Source organism: Mugil cephalus, chromosome 10, assembly GCF_022458985.1.
Source record: "Mugil cephalus isolate CIBA_MC_2020 chromosome 10, CIBA_Mcephalus_1.1, whole genome shotgun sequence".
Taxonomy (NCBI): domain Eukaryota; kingdom Metazoa; phylum Chordata; class Actinopteri; order Mugiliformes; family Mugilidae; genus Mugil; species Mugil cephalus.
Genome location: NC_061779.1, coordinates 19,618,412 through 19,637,184, shown reverse-complemented (window position 1 = coordinate 19,637,184; position 18,773 = coordinate 19,618,412). Strand labels below are relative to the sequence as shown.

General features: G+C 40.0%; 1 protein-coding gene across 2 annotated transcripts; it reads left to right on the top strand.

The window, feature by feature from the left end:
- The first annotated feature begins 76 nt into the window (after positions 1 to 76).
- Positions 77 to 12,837, top strand: parvg (parvin, gamma). Of its 2 annotated transcripts, none has more exons than XM_047595613.1 (13): positions 77 to 834; positions 1,529 to 1,629; positions 2,563 to 2,627; positions 3,245 to 3,347; positions 3,510 to 3,653; positions 5,371 to 5,486; positions 5,591 to 5,646; positions 5,726 to 5,760; positions 5,873 to 5,934; positions 7,050 to 7,118; positions 7,253 to 7,354; positions 8,356 to 8,428; positions 11,352 to 12,837. In XM_047595613.1, exons 2-13 carry the CDS (start codon positions 1,572 to 1,574, stop codon positions 11,423 to 11,425), a joined length of 957 nt encoding a protein of 318 aa, XP_047451569.1. In that variant the 5' UTR covers positions 77 to 834; positions 1,529 to 1,571; the 3' UTR covers positions 11,426 to 12,837. The 2 variants fall into 2 exon arrangements, with proteins under 2 accessions (XP_047451569.1, XP_047451568.1); XM_047595612.1 differs by having other exon boundaries at positions 1,499 to 1,629.
- Positions 12,838 to 18,773: the final 5,936 nt, after the last annotated feature.

Sequence of the window (18,773 nt, the reverse complement as noted above, 5' to 3'; positions counted from 1 at the left end):
TTTGGCTTTTGAGCGAGATTGGCTTTGAAACAGCCAATTCCTGCAATTTGGGTTTAGCTAAAGGAATTATGGGTTTATTTTAGTCCTTTATTTTCTTGTCTCATTCCTTTGTTGCTATGGTAACCTTCCACATCCCCCAAATTGCCCCTTCGTCTGGCTGATGGGTGGTCCTTTTTCTTTTCTTCAACAAGGCCGGTGCACACACACACACACGCACACACGCAGAGGTTGTTGTTATGTTGTCTCCATGTCTTCCTCTCTTTCCCTTTGGTGTGTTTGTTGTAGAATGGAGAAGGCTGGAAACCAGATGATGGCAAATTGATCTGGCCGCAGATGGAGATGTGTGAGTCGAGCCTGACTGGTTCAGGCCTCCGAGTGTCACGCTCCTCACGGCCCTCCTGAAGTGTGCTTATCCAAACAATACATTTGTACCCGAGAGTCCTCCCTGTGCTCTCCCCCTTGACACGTATTTATTATTACCGCCTCAAACACGGATCGTGACACAGAGCATAAACGCCCTCATCAGAAACACACTCTGCTGCAGAGCTCGTATCAGAAAGGGGAAGTGCCACCTTCTTCTCTGACGCATCCTCTCATATGTGCTTTTCTTTCCTTTTGACCCTGTGACATGTTATTTTCTTTTAAAGCCACGGTTTTTGGATTGAGTGCAGTCAAGCCTTTTGACAGAATTCACAAGTGCCTGCATTCAGATTGAGAGCACCCCTCCGTTTCCTCACTACGCTGTTTTGACAGGTTTCAGTGTTGCCTTCAGTCAGGAAACTCAGTTCAGCAGAAGTCGTCCGATTTTGTCGAGTTGCACTCCGGGAGCTGAAGGTAAGCTTATTCAAAAAGACTTTATGACCTTGTTTGAAAGTTACTGTCAACCTCAGGAACAGGAAGCCGCACACAGACATAAAACGTACGGGGAAACAAAAGTTACTCACCGAGGCTTTTCTGTGCTCCAGATCCAGGAAGCAACAGTTTGACGTGCTCCAGGTTACGCGTGCTTCATCAGAACATGGCACTTTAAGCGCTTGGTGTGCTGTGTCTGAGACCGAAATATACAAAATGTTGAGTGGGAGATGTACATCCAAATCCATGCAAATCTGCAGGAATCTAAAGCACTTTATTCGCTGACTGCGACACTAAAAATAGAAAAGAAGGAAGTGAAGAAACTAAATATATTCTTCTTCTTCCTAACCGTGCAAGTTTTTGACCAGTCAGACAAGATCCTTTTCAGAACTCCACTCTAAGTATGCGCTGTAGTTATAGCTGAACTCTGGGCTGTTTTTGTTTGTAAGTGAGAAGAAGACACTCAGACACAAGATTTCCATTCAAGAATACAATCAGTATTTTCCACTGCTGATCAGCGCCCAGCAGAGACTGAAAATTGAGCACTGTGGTCAAGGACGCTCACTGAGCCGCTGCCGAGAAAGAGACTTTCTCTAAAACATGTCGATGGTGTTTCTTTGTTCTGCTGTCTTCGGCTCTATTTCAGCACTTTGAAGCACAACTCACACTTCTGCAGGTTTTGCTGACCGGCCAGCGGAAGCGACTCTTGAGGAGGAGCAATGGAGGCCTTTGACAATCACAAAGAGGAAGAGGCTTTGGATGTTGAGTCCTTTGAACGTATGTGTACATTTAGCAAACCCAAAGACATGTTCTCTTAGTTTCTCCTGTGAAGTCAGTGAGTTTCAATCAGCCTAGATTTTGTTTTAGCCCGTGAATGGCACGCTGAATACTTTATAACACAGCGGACCATTGTGAACAGCACACTGCAGTGTCAATATTACATCACAGACGAGGTCTGTTTCAAATATTTAGTCTGCCCTCATCAACATGTGATAAGTAGATAAAATACTAGAAACACTTCAGTGATGAGCAGATAATGAGCACCACAATGAATGACCACGAAACTGAACATTTTAATCTTTGCTTTTTTTGTACTCTCTATTACTATTAATGTCCTTATTAGATTCTGCTCCCAGACTGTTCTTTGGGTTATGGAGCTTTTTTTTGTGTGTGTGTGTATTAGTCACTTGGGGTCAGTCGACTATTGACGGTAACTCATAATCTAAATCCAATATTCATCATCGTCTAAGAGATAGTGGAGACCTAAAAATAGCTTGAAAAAGAGCTTAAAGTATTTTACATTTTGACAGCTAAATCCTCCACCATGTTCACTGTCTAGTCTCTAACTTTCTGCTCATCATATCATAATAAGGGTTTATAATTAGTTATTATTATACCTAGAAGTTGGCCATGAAACCTAAACAATAAGCCTAAAGACTCCTTTGGTTTGCTGTGAATTATGAATGTCACAGCTTCAAACTGATTACCAAGCCCTAATGATGTTAGACTGACAAAGAAAACTAATGCACATACAAAATGCTTAGTTTTGTATATTTAGCGTTCAGTAAAAGGTAAATTCTACGTACATGTAATTAAAGGAACACACACTGAGGAATTGCTAAACATTATAAGGAAACAGTAAAAGTGAGTAAATAGTGAAGGAAGTCTGGCCTGATCAATTTAGAGTATTTTTTTTTTATATTCACACAGGAGAAAAGAGGACAATCATTCAGCCAACATCTTTAAAAGATCCAAAACTTGAACAGTTAAAGGAGGTAAGAACATACCTACATGTACAGTGGATCTTTGTCTCAATCTCTGTTTTCTATTCATTATTTAAACTCGTCCCGAACCACCACAGACGCTAGACACCTCCGTGTGACTTCAGAGGACTGTAAAACACAGAAAATACATCTCCATAATGTTTCCTGTACATGTAAAGAGCATAAATAATATCTGGGTAAAGAGAGGTGGAAGGATTGGTGAAATTTTAATGAGCGTAATAATAAGAGGTGAAGGGCGACAGATCAGAGTGTGGCTGCGAGGAGCCCACAGAGTCTGCTCGAGACGATTTTAAAACACATTGTTATAGATAAGGACGGCGGCTCGGGTGTTTCATGCAAATGGTGAATTTAAGCGAAGCTGACATGCCTTTGATTCAGGGGGAAAACAAGTGATTTATCATTTATGTTTTTGGACTTCGCTTTGTATCTGTCACCATTTCCATTGACTTTAGGATCACATCATCTCTGAAAATTGATGAGGGAATTTTTAAAAACTACGTTCAACGCTGTTTTTTTTTTCCATCTGCCATATTGGAAAAAGAAAAATGCATTGCAGAAGATGAAAGTATTTGATTAGTCTGACTGGGTGATGAATTGTGTCTTGGTAGGCATTGGTTGATTGGATCAATAAGACTTTGAAACCGGAGCACATTGTGGTTCAGAGTCTGGAGGAGGATCTGTTTGATGGACTGATTCTCCATCACATGCTGTGTGAGTTGATACATATTTCATATTCCATCAATCATACCATACTTAGACGTAATGATTTTTTGAATTGGGAGAAAGAAAAATAAGAAACGTTTTGCTTCTAAATCCCACAATATATAAAATCCGACTCTGACCTGACACACAGTAACTTCCGGTTTCCTCCAGCCAGGTTGGCCGGTGTGCAGCTGAATGTGGAGGAGATCGTGCTGACGAGCACGGCTCAGATCCGCAAGCTAGAAGTGGTCATGGAGGAGCTGAACAAGAGACTGGGCCTGGAGGACAGCAGTCAGACAAAATGGAACATCAAACGTGAGTCATGCGCCTGACTGGGCTTCAATAACAAAGCAACAAGTGAACAAATGTTCTCTTCTGGCACTGGCTTCACATTACAGCAGGATTTGGTGCTAGCTCAAGGGTGCCATGTAAGCTTACACCAACTGTGAGGGATTTCAGTCGAGATCACATTTGCAGACATTATTAGGGGGTTTGTTTCAGTCGTCGGTCAGTGGATTATTTGGTAGTGCCGGGCGACGGGAGCAAAGAAAGGCCGTCCTGAGCAAATAGAATACACTTGATTTTAACAATTTTTCCCCTTAAATATGAATATGAATTGAGAGTAACATGTATATTTGTTTTCAATGGTAACCAGGTGACTACTATGTCACTTGTTATGAGCTTCCTTGCCAATAGGAAGAATATAACTTATTGACCTATGTTACACGGGAAGTTTGTTACCATTTGAACCAGTGAGAACTGGTGGACAGTCGTGTGCAGTACTCCAGGAAGCTCAGGGGGTCGGTACCTTTCTCAAGGGCACTTCATCAATGGTTGCTGAGGAGATTGCGGTGCTCATTCATTCCACCTTTGCACTTTTTTTCCTATTGGTTCCCGGGATTCAAGCCGGTGACCTCATCTTTTTATGTTGCCATAGTGTCCAGTATATATACTGTAGTATTTCTGCAGAACTTGTAGGTGCTTCATCTATTATTGTTTTTTTGGTAACTGACTGTATATACATGACGAACCCATATTATGCCTGAAGAGCAGTTTTGATGCTCAGTGTACCTTCGTCGCCACCTTGCCAGTACATAGAAAAGTAGCCAAAGACATAGATTGGAGCTTGCAAGCTAGCACCTTGGTACCTTTGTAATGAATAGAGAAAATAGCTGTGGAAACCAAAATAGTTTATTGTGCCAGGTTGAAAACATCTGTTTGTTTGTGTAATTTTGGGTATTTTAACACCTATAGGGATGACATGCTGTTTTTCAGCCCTGGAAGTTGTTTTTTTTACTGGTTTTACCACCAGGTACAGTTTCATACAACAGCAAACATTTCAGAAACAAAAAAATGCATATGCACACATAGATTCCACATAACAGCAGGGTACAGTAAAGCTGGTTGGCTCACTTAAAAACCTGTTGCATACTTTTTACTCCCTGAAATATAAAAAAATGGCAAAATAATCATGTCTGGGTTTTTTTTATGTGAATCCATTATAGATAAAGAATCACAATCAACCGTAAGTTCTGTGATAGAAAATAATGGCATGTCATGCCACTGCTTCACAATAAAAGCTCCCCATGCTTTTCCAGTTGAGTGCTTTTAAATGTGAAGCAGCCGCTTGGCACTTAATAGAGCTCTGATCCAGCTCTAGGAGAGTGAACATAAAACAATGAGGCTGATGAAATTAAAATTAGCGACGCTGGCTAACATGGTGAGAGTAACTCTGTGTTTTTACCAGCTGAAACAGACTGACGTCCTCTTGAAATTGCTCTTAACACAATAAAGTGGGTCTTCATGAAAGCAAACGCACAGACGACAGAGTTGTTTCATTTCATGAAAATGCATTTAATCTATTTGGTGTGAATTAAATTCTACACTTATGTATCCAGTTGTCGTGTGTTACGGGGTTGTTACATCCTCTCTTTGTTTCCTTGCTGGGTGGCAGTCAATTCTGTCACATCAGTGGAAACTGATTTTTTGTGTGTGTTTATGTGTGTGTTGTTCTCTGCTGTTTGCCTGTCAGTCATCCACAACAAAGATCTTCTGGCCACTATTCATCTGCTGGTTGCCATGGTGAAATGTTTCCAGCCTGAACTGGATCTGCCACCCAATGTGAAGGTTGAAGTTGTAGTCGTGGAAGTGAGTCTCAGCTCAACCGTTAGCACCTTTTGCGCCCCGTATCGGTCTCAAAAGCACCTTGTGGACCTGCTGCTCATCTGTGGCTCACTTTCATGTTCATCCAGGTCAACAAAAATGGCATCAAATCAGAAGTGCAGATGGAAACCCTGACAGAGGAAAGGTGAGATAAATGTCTGTCCTGTGTGATTCAGTGAATGTGAGAAAAACCTCACCTCGTGCGCCTTGGCTTTTCTCAACAGAGGCGCTGGCTCAGACTCTTCCAGCAACACTGAGAGTGAGTGAGAGCAGTCAGAGTTTGAGCTGATGTGACATTTTGAATGTCATCCAAGCAGCACTGTAGTCTACTAACACCTTTTTTTTTCTTTCTGGCTGTCTGGTCACAACAGAGGAAGATCCCATTGAGCAACTGCTGAAACTTGAGGCTCACAAGGTCAACACAGTGAAGAAGGTATAGTATGACAAGGCCTGGAGGGGAAGTGCTGAGAAGGTGTTGGCTCTCGTTTCCCCTGAGGAAGGAAACATAGAGGTCTTACTGCAATGATTGTAAACTGTGATTACCTTATAATGATAAACCTACACTATACAAAGTGGTCTACTCTGAGTTATAAATATGGATCAAATGTGCAACAGGTGCATTTTGACTATATGACGAATGGTCATTCTCAGTTATATTCAGTTAACAATGTTCTGATGGGAAACTTTTGGACCTGGCATTCATGTGGATGTTACTTAGACATGTCCCACCCACATAGACCAGACCAGACACCCCCACCCCATAGTTATGACACTCCTTGATGGCAGCAGCCATCCCCAGCAGGATGCAGCCTGATACACACACAAAAACACTTTAGGAACAACTAAAAAAAAAAAACATGAAGAACAGCACAAGATGTTGACTTGACCTCCAAAATCACTAGATCCCAAACTGATCAAGTATCTGTGGGATGATCCACAGAGGCCCCTCCCCTCAACCCATAGGACTCAAAGACCCCCACTAAGATCATTGTGTTGCCAGGCGACACAGGACACCCTCAGAAGGTCCATGTCCATTCTCTGATGAGTCACAACTGTTTTGGAGGCTCAAGGGAGACCTACACAATATTCGGTCATAATGTTATGGCTGATCAGTTTATACTTGTGTTCCACTGTAATGAGCTGCAATGACCTTGGTGACCTACAGATGATTCATCCAGTTCTTTTGTTTCAGCCTGAGCCGTATTTTGTGTTTAATGACTTCATATGCTACCAGTCTGATTTAATGGCGAGCAATATGTCATTATTTTGCATGCTTCCGTGTTGCTTGACTGACTCAATCAGTTATTATTAATAATTCAGTTGTAATCTATTAATAGACTAATCAACACAGAAATAAAAAGGAACTATTCTATAATCCTTGATATTATAATTATTCATTGAGGCTTTGACAAAGTGTCAAGATGAAGGTAATGAAGGTGCCTTGGAATGATACTTTAAATGTCAGCTTGGAAAGGTCAATTTATTTAGCTGATATTTCAAGTCTTCAGCACTTCAGACTGTCTTACCTCTGAATTCTTCCATTTCCAGGCCATCTTGCATTTTGTGAACCAGAATCTGGCGGCGATGGGTCTGCAGGTGACTGATATGGACAAACAGGTATGAACAGTTGGACTCTGTCCTCTTGTGTTTACAGGCCCTCCCGTAATAGAAATAGACTGACTCATTACCTCCCAGGAGATTATATTTCCGCTCATGGACATGTTCCAACGTCCTGTGTGTGTCCTGTGCAGTTTGCTGATGGCGTAATTCTCCTGCTGCTGATCGGACAGTTGGAAGGCTTCTTCATCCCGCTCTTTGACTTCAACCTGACCCCTGTCAGTGACACAGAGATGGTATGTAGTACCAGTATGGATTCATTTAATGCTTCGTCAGGGTGGCGATAAAGGCAAACACGCACACACAGCACCTATTAGTGCATCATCGTCCTGCACGTAGACAGCCACAAATTAGACACGTTTCATTTGGGATGTTGTTATTCATCAGAAATCATCTCTTAAAAACAGAATGTACACAAATTGCTTTGTACCCACTTTAAACTAATCTAATTTCATTTTCATAAGAGCACAGTGGATACTGAACTACAGTACTAAGGAAATCTTTGTCCATTAATAACATACTGAATAAAGCGTCAAAGTCACATAAAATATCAGAGCTTTTCAATTAAAATATCACATAACATGAATAATTTATATATTGTGCTGCAAATCACAATGCTCAAATGTTTTACAGCCTTTGACCCCTTTAAAGTCAAATATATTACACAGATATAGCTGTGTCTTAATGGAATTATCTTCAATACACGTTAGTTAATTATTGTTAGTGAAATATATGGCCCCTGATAAAAGTATATGGAAATTAATTTACGCATTGTAGCCCTTCAGCAGTGATCTGATGTATGTATGTACACAGTAGGAGTAAATTTCATGTTATCAAAAAAAAGATGAATTTTTATTCATTAACAATTTAGATGTACATGCAACTATAAATTAGATTTTAACGCCGTTGGATGAATGCGGTATGTGTGATGTATAATTGAAGTGGAGTAGAAGTAGAGAGTATTATTTTTTATTTGAATTTATGAAATGAAAATACTCAAGTTAAGGTCAAGCGTCTTAAAACTGCAGTTATTACAGTACTTGAGTAAAAATACATTCTGTTGTTACAGTCCTCTGTCGAATACTTAGTTTGCATAATGAGATTTAGATGCAGATGAATGAATAAACACAGGGGGATTTTACATGCAGTCTATTTTCGTACAAATGGTGTGAAGTATCTTTCTTGTCGTCAAAGTGTGGCGTCTAACTTTTGTGTTTCCTTTCCCTCTGACCTCTAGCTTCACAACGTGACGCTGGCCCTGGACATCCTGTACGATACAGGCCTGCAGCTGCCCAGTGTTGAGCCACAAGGTGAGGGAAAATCAACTTGATTCACACAAAGCAAAACACATTTGTTGACGTGTTTACAACAGATTTACCCAAATTAAGATGCCGGCCACAGAGGATTGGAAAAAAAAAAAAAAAAAACAAGAACAGGAAGCCTCTGAGCAAAACAATGTAGCAAAAACACTCTGGAGCCCCTGGACAGAAATGTCAAACTAATTCAGATGATATCTCCTATCAAGGACATTTATCTGAATGGCAGAGAAATGCCCAAATCTGTTTGTATGCCAGGCGAGGAGTGGGATGGCTACGGTAGTCTTGAGTTAATCTCCACTGCACCGTGCAGTGAGGAGGGCCTGACAGCGTTTTGGAAGGAAAGACGGAATTGCTCGCGGAATATGAATGACTGTGACTCGTGTCTCTATGAGTATCACTGCGGATGATTGGCTTAGTCCGAGGCCATCATCATTCATTTAGAGAGGAGCAGTGGGGGGAGACAGTCTCAAGGGGACGATGTCTCTCTGGAGTCTGCTGATAGACACAGGGATTTAACCTCGCCACTGTGGTTATGTCTGCTGTGTGTGTGTGTGTGTGCGTCTGCAGGAAAGTACGTTATCTGCATTCATGAGCGCTGCTACTCGCACATCACAGAAATATTCAGATTCTATCTATCCACAGTAAGACTTGTTGTGAAATTTAGTATCAAACTTTGTCAGCTGCAACTCGAAACTGATCTGAAGTGTAAAATGAAAACAGTGTGGCCCAATGATGGCCGCCTGAGTAGTCAACCAAAGCTTTGTTAGGACAAGATTTTCTAATCTGAAATTTTTTGACTGTTGTAAAATCCTGTTTTCTCTCTGGTTGTAGAAGGTTAGTAGCAGAGTAGATTCATAAGTAAAATGAATCGAATGTATACACAAGTTTATGTTGCCGTCTGTAGTTATAAACACCTGATTTAAGAACAGTAACATCCATTATTGCAATAGTAGATTTTTCTGGAAGTTCCAGTAACATGCACGTTGGGTTAATTAGTGATTTGAAACTGGTGAGTATGACTGTTTGTTCTCTGTGTCGACTTTCTCGCCCAGTGAGGTGATCGAGTCCCCAGCTTTTTGTTATCCTCTACAGAAGGTTAGAGATAATACAAATAATGTACGAATAGGAGTTAGTAGATTACCCCAGACAGCATGCAAGGTATTTATTAATTTAACATCATGTTCTCTCATTTTCTTTATATTTTGTTGATTAATCCTTTGTTCTCCAAAATACTGAAATGACTTAGTCTAGTCCAAGTTGATGTCATCACATGCTCTGTGTTACCTGACCAACACCACGAAAGGAATTCATCTACTTTAAATCTGTAAATTCTCCCTTTTTTTAATTATGGCAGATTTAGTGAATTTTACAATGTGTAATCAAGTGATGACCTTTCATCTGAAAGGTTTTCACAATTTTTACTTCATCAGGCCGTGGGGTGCGTAGAGACAGACGGTAATTATGAGGAGAGAGAAAGAGACATGGCTATGGCACGCAACAAAGGTCTGCGTGGTATGAGTCACAACCACGAAGCCAGCAGCATGCCCGTCCTTTGACCTAAACATTTCAATTACTGTCAGGTCACACAGTTATGACAACAGCGTTCGCGGGCTCTTTCTTTCCTGACCATTTAAGCCACGATATCAAACGCACACTTACACATTTTCCTCGCGAGAACGACAATGCAATATCTCTGAGTCCGTGGGAGCGCTGTGCTTGTTTCCATGCAACAAGACGGTCCCTGATAGTTTATTTTCCATTGCATTCAGTGCTACAAACTTTGCAGAGACATCGTGTTGGATACGGGAGCAACGTTGTCAGTGGTTCTGTGGCTATTTCAGGATATTCAGGCTTGACTTTGATCCAAAATGTTTGCAGAGACATTATGTCGAATATACTTTTCAGCCTACTGTGATTTGCAAGAGTTGATCTCGGTTGCTAGGACATTCACAAACACATCACGAATACACTCCATTGCAGCACTCAGGTCATCTGCTGTTTGAAGCAGTTGGTCGAAGCCTGCCTGCACCAAAGCTAGCTTGGTAGTGGCTACGCGCACCTTGGGTCAGTACATATTGACACTGATGACCTATTGTGCATGTGTGAGGGGAAGTACAGCACAGATCAGTGCAATTACCACACAGTGAGCCCATAATGTTCTATATTTATTATTCAGAGCATAATTTATTTTGCCGAATCATATTATTTCCTCCTCATAGCGAATTCTGGTCAGCAGCCTGCTAGTTGTTGCCCTTTGATGTAAAGGAGTGCAATAGGATGAGTTACTGGGTGAGTTACTGACTTGTCTCAGTGTGTGAATCAATCAATAGCAACTGGATCAACTTCGCCACCCTGCAGATTCATTATTGACAAGACTCTCTGTATTCTCCCTCAGCTCAAATAGCCCTCTCATAATCACTAAAACTTTCCCACAGTGCTGCCTGCCAGCCATAAAGCCTTTGACTGTAAAATAAATCCTCAACATGATAACGTTGTTAATGTAAGGACCGGCGCAATTAATCTAAGGCAGGAGCAAATGGCTAATTTAATTTATTTTTAGTGTCTTTTTAATTAACGGCATAATTACTGTTATGGAATGAGGATTCCCCGCACTCAGGGCCTAAAACGGGAGCATGCTGCGTGAATTAATTAGGTTAGCAATTGGTGGAGTCGATCTTTATGTCACATTCATTGAGTTAGTGCTCCTCACAACAGAGAACAATTTTGTTTGGCTCCCATCTCAGGTATTGATTAAGTTTCCATTATCCATTTTTTTTTTTGAGTCCCCCTGATCTATGACCTGATGGACTGGGAGAATTATTATTAGCTAATGTTGCAAAAAGCATCCTCATACCCTTATTGTCTATGGCTTCCGGCTGCTGAATGTTCATGTCTCCTGTGGATGTTGTCACAGATATCGTCTCTCAGGACATCCAAGCCACCTTGAAGGTCTTGTACGCGCTGTTCAAGAAGCACAAAGAGAAATGACAGAGGACGCAGTGTGAAGAGGAACTGAGCAAAAGAAAAAAAAAATGGTTTGGCCAGTTACTGAAGGGTAACGTTTACTGCTATCTAGAAATTTGGCTGATGTAAAGGATGATTCATGCAACCTAGATGTGTTTTTTTATTGTTGTTATTTTTATACAGTTTTGGCCTTTATACCTACCTGTTAAAAGTGGCAGATAAATGTCAGTTAGAGAAACTTCTTCAAACTCTTTTACAGGCAGGAAAAAGAAAGGAGGTTACATATAAAATCTTCAAAGCTCTGCACAAAACATTTTATGCATATGCATTTAGTTAACATACACAACAAAGCTTGAAGGTGTATTTTTACATTAGCTTTGTCATAAAAAAAACACTGTGTATATAAACTTGACATTCAATCTTTATGTTGATACGATACGATACGATACGATACGATACGATACGATACGATACGATACGATACGATAGGTCCTGTGTTACGTCAAAATGTGATATTTGGTGTGGAATACATTTTATACCACACAATATACCTTTATTGATCCCTTCAAGGAGAAATTCCAAAGTGACACAGCTGAAATTTTTTGAGGAGATGAAGGCAACCGTGATGGCAAACAGCTTTGGGTGTTATCATCTATGACCGTTTACACCCGACTCAGATGCTAATGGGAAAACATGAATGAAGCAGTTGATCCATGTACGTCAATGCAAACCCAACCTCTCTCAGCTGTCGAGATCAATGAAGGCAAACCTCTTGCAAACGGAAAATCAAGGGTGACAGTGAAAATATTACCCAAAATGTAGATAAATATCCATCCCAGTTTAAAGACAAACGTCCTAAATTGCAAAGTTTCCTTTGCAAGGAGCTGCGACAGCAATTCAAGTGTGCAAGCTCACATCATTTGATGAATCTACTGGCTCCTTTACAGCCTGTCTGATCATCTAACCGCTTACTTTCATGTTGCCTCTGACTTGTGGGGACGTTGTCGCTTCTCAGATCTCCACACTTGCTTTAATAGTTCCCACTTTATCATATCCGACAGAGATAACAGGAACCAGCACTCAAAAACAACTCAACAGCACTCGACACACTCATTAGTAACAATGCCAGTGTTTACACGCAAGTAATATGTTGAAGCTATCGTTTGTTCCCATCTTATTGACAGTTTAAGGATAATTAAATCTTAATTGACAACTTAAACAACATGTTGCGTGCTTTGTTTTGGTGCATATTTAGCTTGTGTAGATATCAGTATAGGGCTGTCAGTCCCCTTGGTGTTTTTTCTTTTCCTTACTATACCTTTTCTTTTCAGCCTGACAATGCTGGAATATGGCACTTTTCATTTTTTGCTAAAGCCACTCCCCTGCCTTTGACTGTCGCTTTTCAACAAATAAAGTGATTTTCTTTCTCCACTTCATCATGTGTTCCCGCTGACAATCTGTGACCTCTTTCTTTTTCAACTGAATTGCTCTCAATTCAGTGTACCCAATTGTTTGGCGTGTGCAGCGCGCAGTGAGAGACAATAAATAGAGTTACAACAAAGCACATTTTGCCAAGTGTTAAACATAAAAAGTCAGCTGGGAAAATACATTTATTTGTCCCTTGTTTTACACAGAGCTGTAATATCTGTACCCATCATTTTTACATTATAAAATGACATATATTATTTTTATATTTAGAAGTTCCTAATTGTAACATCTGTCTAGCATCACCTCCCTGTTTTTTTTTTTAGTCTTATGGATTTTTTATAAATTTTTTTTAATTTTTTTGAGTCGTGCTAATTACTGAGTGTGTTCCTTTGCTCTGTCTCGAGGTTAAAGCATGAAATTTCTGCCACACCAAACAGTAACAATAACCACTTTCACACTTTTTTGTATTCCCTCCAGTTTCCCCTGCAGATGTGTTTGTTGACATTCAGGAAGCCAATTTATTTGCTTCCAGCAAGATGATGGAAAAAGCTCCTAATTCACATTTTATTTCCCCTGACATTTCAAAAAGTTTGCATAAAATTTGCCTGGCAGTCAGATGGAAACGTGGCTGCTGTATAGCGAGAGACACCAGAGGCAGAGGCAGTGAGGCGTGTGTTGCTCATCATCAAGAGGCTATTGTTATTTGTATTACGAAATCCAAATAGCTTTTTATTCTCTTTTGAAATGTACAGCCCTTAAACTTCTCATCCTGACTGTAAATTAGATTTGCTTGATGAAACACGAATTCTGATCCTTTAATAAAGTAGAACGCACTGCTGTGTTTTGAAAAAACAAAAAAAACACACACTTTAAAAGTTTGAACACGCTTTCTCATTCAATTCAAAGAGAAGATGCGTCCAAACTTTTGACTGGTAGCAGTATAACCAATTAAACTTACAGCAATGATTAGCACCAAATGTACTGAGCTTTACCACCGCCTGCTTTGAAATATTTAACCACTTCACTTCCTTAGCCTCTGTATTCATCTCAAAAAAGTATCTGCATGTTTATCAAATATACCGAACATTCACATCCGCCAAATGTTTGTTTATTTCGTAGTCAGTCGGAACAAGATCAGGGACAGTCCACAGGGACTAAAAGTTCAGATATTTTTAGGGAAAAAACTACCGAAGTAAAACTAGTTGAAATAAATGGTTCAGAACTTGCTTCAAGCGTCCGTTCAAGGTAGTGAAAGATTTGCACTAAGATAACTCCGCCTTTCTGAAAATAGCATGTACAGAATTATATGCACGTATGACTATATACGTATATACATGCATACATATACATGTAAAAACCTGATTCCTTTACTGCTTGTTTATGGTGCGAGCAGCTTTGTTTGAGACATGTCTGTGTGCACGTCTTCATCATTAAATGAATGTCTTTTAATAGATTCATATGTATTCATGTCTTCTTTGAGTTGCATTAATGAATCATTCAACATCATGTGAATGTTTCCAGAGCAACATGTACCATTTTATGATACATGTCATGCTGATTTAGGTGTAGAGCAGGAAAATAAGACAAGAATAAGAGGGTAACACTGAACAAGAGAAGTGAAATTGAGAATTAAGTTATTTTAATAAAAAGGGAAAACGTGCATGCAGCAAGCAGGAACTTACACTGTTTGAATAACAATCTATTGCATACAGTAATTATTTTATAGTTTCTACAACATCTATTTCCTCTAAAATGGCTAGTGGTCACTCCCTCATTCCTAGCTGTCTTATTTTCTGTGCACTAGTAGGTACGTCTTTTTTTTATGACTTAATCATACAACGGCTCTGTTATAGTGTGTTTTATTTCTTACTGTAACGAAATGGATGGATCACAAGCCTCCGTCTGCAGGTACGGTTAAACACTGGTGCCTTTGACATGCAGTTGTGTTGGTTTGTGTGACACCCAACAACGTGATAGAAAGTCAAGGAAGATTAACGTCTTTTGGCCACCGTGTGTGTATCAAAGAAAAGGTCACAGCTTGGCCTTTCTAATCCATTAGTATAAACAAGGATAAATTCTAGCATAAATGTTTAAATAATTACACACATCACCATCAGCCCTGACCTCTTCAACAATATAACAGGTACTGTATAATAGGAAACAGGAATACACATTTTGTAATAACTAAGGACTGTGAAATGTTTAAATGATATTTCCTAGGCTTTCCTGTGGTAATATTTAATGCCTGGAGTCATCACAGCAGAGAATTTCTCATAAACTGACTTTGAGGATAACAAATTCTGTCTCTCTGAAAGCCAGCGGACAAATAGTTGTCGGACTCCAGCCAACAAGTTGACAGGAAACATGAGTAATATCTGCCTCACTTGTCACAGCGAACAGATGCATCTCTCTGTGCATGAAAAGGAGAACAGAGCCAAGAGAGCAGCATCACTTTGAATAAAAAATTAAAAAAAGTTATTCTGCTGCTTAGGTAAGGTTTGTATCAGCACATGTTTACCTCAGCAACTGATACTTTGCACTCAGCCAAATATGATGAAAGTATTTTTCTATTGTGGTTTTAGATTCATTTTTATTTGAAGTTATTGCTGTTCCTCCTTATGATGTTCTTCTGGGTTCCCACATGAGAACATGGAAAAAAAACGGCATAAAACGGCTAAAGCTGCATGTTGAATAATTGGCCAGTATCTGCATCATGTGGAGGTTTTGGACCCACTGGATTGAGAGATTCAAACATTGTAAAAGACATAACTGGAAGTTGGAGCATATTTAAAGGTGTCCAACTGCTTACTATTGAGACTGTTATCGTCTACTGTCCTTTAGTCACACTAGACAACTCAGTTTAAACCCATCAAACTAAATCCAAGCTGAACAACAGTGACAGTTGGCCAGTAGAGGATGATACATTGTTGTTTGTCGGTCTTTGTTTCCAGATTCTTCTTCTTATTATTATTATTGATGAGCACTGATAAAAAATGGACGACACCCGGACGTTTTCTGTGCCGTGGTTTTGAAGCTCAACGTGGTGGATCTGGCCATCACCATCTTGGTATCCCCCAGCTAATTCAAAAATAATCAAAGAGGTGGAGTGTGAGTAGAGCTGAGCCAGGCGGGTGACACCAAGGCAGAAAGCTAGCGACCCGTGATGCCATCCAATTATCCGCACCCTTAATTATGGATAACTCTTAAGCCTTAATATCATTTCAATTTCAAATTTGTGTTTGCCAGCCTGTAGCCGTGTTTATTTATGCTTTAATGTTGGGAATCTTTTGCACTTTTGGCATTTCATTTTTCAGTTGCCGCTAATAAATGAGCAGCTGGAGGAATGCATTCAAGGGTTTGACACTGGAAACATCACATCTTCTGGTGCCTTGGTTGAACCACTACGACCTCTGTGGGCCCACATTACCCAGTTAGAGAACTGTTCTGCACCAGTGACACCTGCTGCCTCCGTCACTGCCAGTTTCCCTACTTACAATGACTCCTGCATCGAAATTAAAACAAGAAGAAGAAGCATTTCACGTGTGCTGCTGCACTCAAGAATCATTAAGCAGGTTATGATTATGTTTCAAGTGTAATCATTGAAGAGCTGGAGGCGGGGGAGGAGGTGTGTATGAAAAACCACAGGGGGGAAATTACTAGTTGCAATAAAAGCAAGATCCCCCATTGTTCTTAAGAGTATTTAAAAATAAATGATGCAAAAATGCTGCAAGAATAAAATGAAATTGACTAGATTGTATGTATTTCATTACATCCATTGAACAAACACCAAAAACGTTTAACTTTTAACATATAATTTTATACACGATCCTTTTAAAAATCAGAGTAGCATACTTTTTTCTTTTTTTTTTTTTTTTAAAGAAATCTATCTTTGCTGGTATTTGAATTTGACCAAAAATAGCACATTACATTATTGCCTCCCGAGAGTGAGCTTGATATTTTGGAGAAAATAAATCACATTGAATGTCCATGCTCTCTCTTCACTGCTGTGACCAATAATGAAAAGGGATTTGAACTAAGTTTTGTTTATGCTCATTTTATAAGCTACGAGCTGCACATTCTCCTGGGGGTAAGTTGTCCTCTGACTTTGACCTGTCCTCAGTATTTATAGTGAGCTGAGGCTTTAGCAGATAATACCAAACACGGGAGTCTTTTCAAGTGGGAGGTCACTGGCAGACAGAGAGGCGCACGATAGATGAGACAAAATCCACCAGGGAAGTCTCTATGCATCGTGTATCATTACACTGAAGCAGAGTATGTTCTTGTAAAGTCACAAACATTGTTATGAGGATAAACCGATTACCTCTGACGTCATTTCCTCGCTCTTTCCAATGCCAGCATGAAAACATGACCTGACTTTTCAGACTTGTGCCTTCCTCAGTCTTGAAGATACAGCCCCTCATTCTGTAATATGGTATAACAGTCCAGGAGAGATTGCAGCTGGTGCAAGGTGCTGCACCGAGCTTCAGATCGAACTGTAGAGTAGGAGAGCTGCTGTGCTGGAAACACACATCGATCCAAACAATATACTGATGTAACACCTGAGCAGCTGCAGCAATCATCATGTGAATTTTTTGTGTTTTTATCAGCACTGTAAGCTGTAAGTTGCAACGGAAGTAGATTTTAAAGGCAATTTTATTTTCTACAATAAACCAACCGATATTAGTGTCCAATCTATCTATCTATCTATCTATCTATCTATCTATCTATCTATCTATCTATCTATCTATCTATCTATCAGAACCAGGCTTTTGGATGTGTAGTCTTTGTAAACACATAGATTTGAACAGTTTTACTATACACTACAACTTTCCTAACTTGGAAATGTATCTTTTATATTGACTAACGTCATATGTTTAATCAATTCTACAATTCAATAAAAAATACTAATAATTTGTCCATCACCATTAAACAGTGCATATACATATTTTTTTTCCGCAAAAAACATATCGTCAAGCGGAAGGGGCGGGGCGTAGCCTCTGTGGCGGTCTTTTTAAACTGTCAAGCCCCGCCCACTCCCTCGCGCTTGGCTTCAATTTCTCTGCAGTTTACTTGCTAATGTAGCATTTCACAGCCAAGCTAGTAGAGAGCTAAAGTCTTGACTCGGGCCGGTTTAATGGACTAAAAAATGTTTGTGGTGCTCCTACCTGCCGCAGGGTACAAGGTTTTCCATCCCCTGTCACTTCTAAACACCAGTCTCAACCGGAAGCTGACCTTTACCGCCGTCTTGTCATCGTGGCTGCTTTGCTTCCCACAGGTACGTTTTTATGAGCTATCTGCTTGACTTGTGCTTTTTTCTTTTCATTTGTATTAAGGCCTTCATGTGGGGGTTGTGTTTACTCTGTCACTGAGTGCCCTCCTTTTCTGATACTCCCAATTAAGTGGAAATTTCTATGAAGTACACAACTTTTTGTGTCCTAGCCACAGGCTCAATAATACTGTCTGTTTTATTTCACTCATTTTCCTGCTTGTTGTTTTGGATGCTTCTTCTTTAATGCTGCTGGTGATCTCATTAATATCAATTGTTAGTTTACTTTTTGAAGGCAGTGACATTATTTATTTATTTGGTTGACGGTTCGCCCTTGCACTGTCACGCTTTCATGCTGCTGATTTACATAACTTTGAAGTATCAATGCCCATTTTTAAGTATATTCTTAGCGGCTGAATTGTTTGCCGTATGCTCCCTATTTGGTTGTTGTTTCCGGGGCTCACTGAAATCCAGTGGTGCGGTTGAAAACGTTGCTGGCTCTCAGGATGTAAACATGACTGTACGCAGACTATTTGCATAATTGCATCCTGTAACACTGGCTTCACGGGGAGCTTTTGTTTTACGTTGTCACATTTTATGTTTAGCTGAGAATTAGAAATGTTTCAACACAGAGCAGTGTGTTTATGCTTGCGTCACTGTACGCTCTGCCACCATCAT

Excerpts from the sequence above, each read along its gene's own strand:
- parvg (XM_047595613.1), top strand. The coding sequence starts at position 1,572 with ATGGAGGCCTTTGACAATCACAAAGAGGAAGAGGCTTTGGATGTTGAG. Across the intron at positions 3,654-5,370 it reads GACAAAATGGAACATCAAAC|TCATCCACAACAAAGATCTT; the intron begins GTGAGTCATGCG and ends TTTGCCTGTCAG. Across the intron at positions 8,429-11,351 it reads GCCCAGTGTTGAGCCACAAG|ATATCGTCTCTCAGGACATC; the intron begins GTGAGGGAAAAT and ends ATGTTGTCACAG.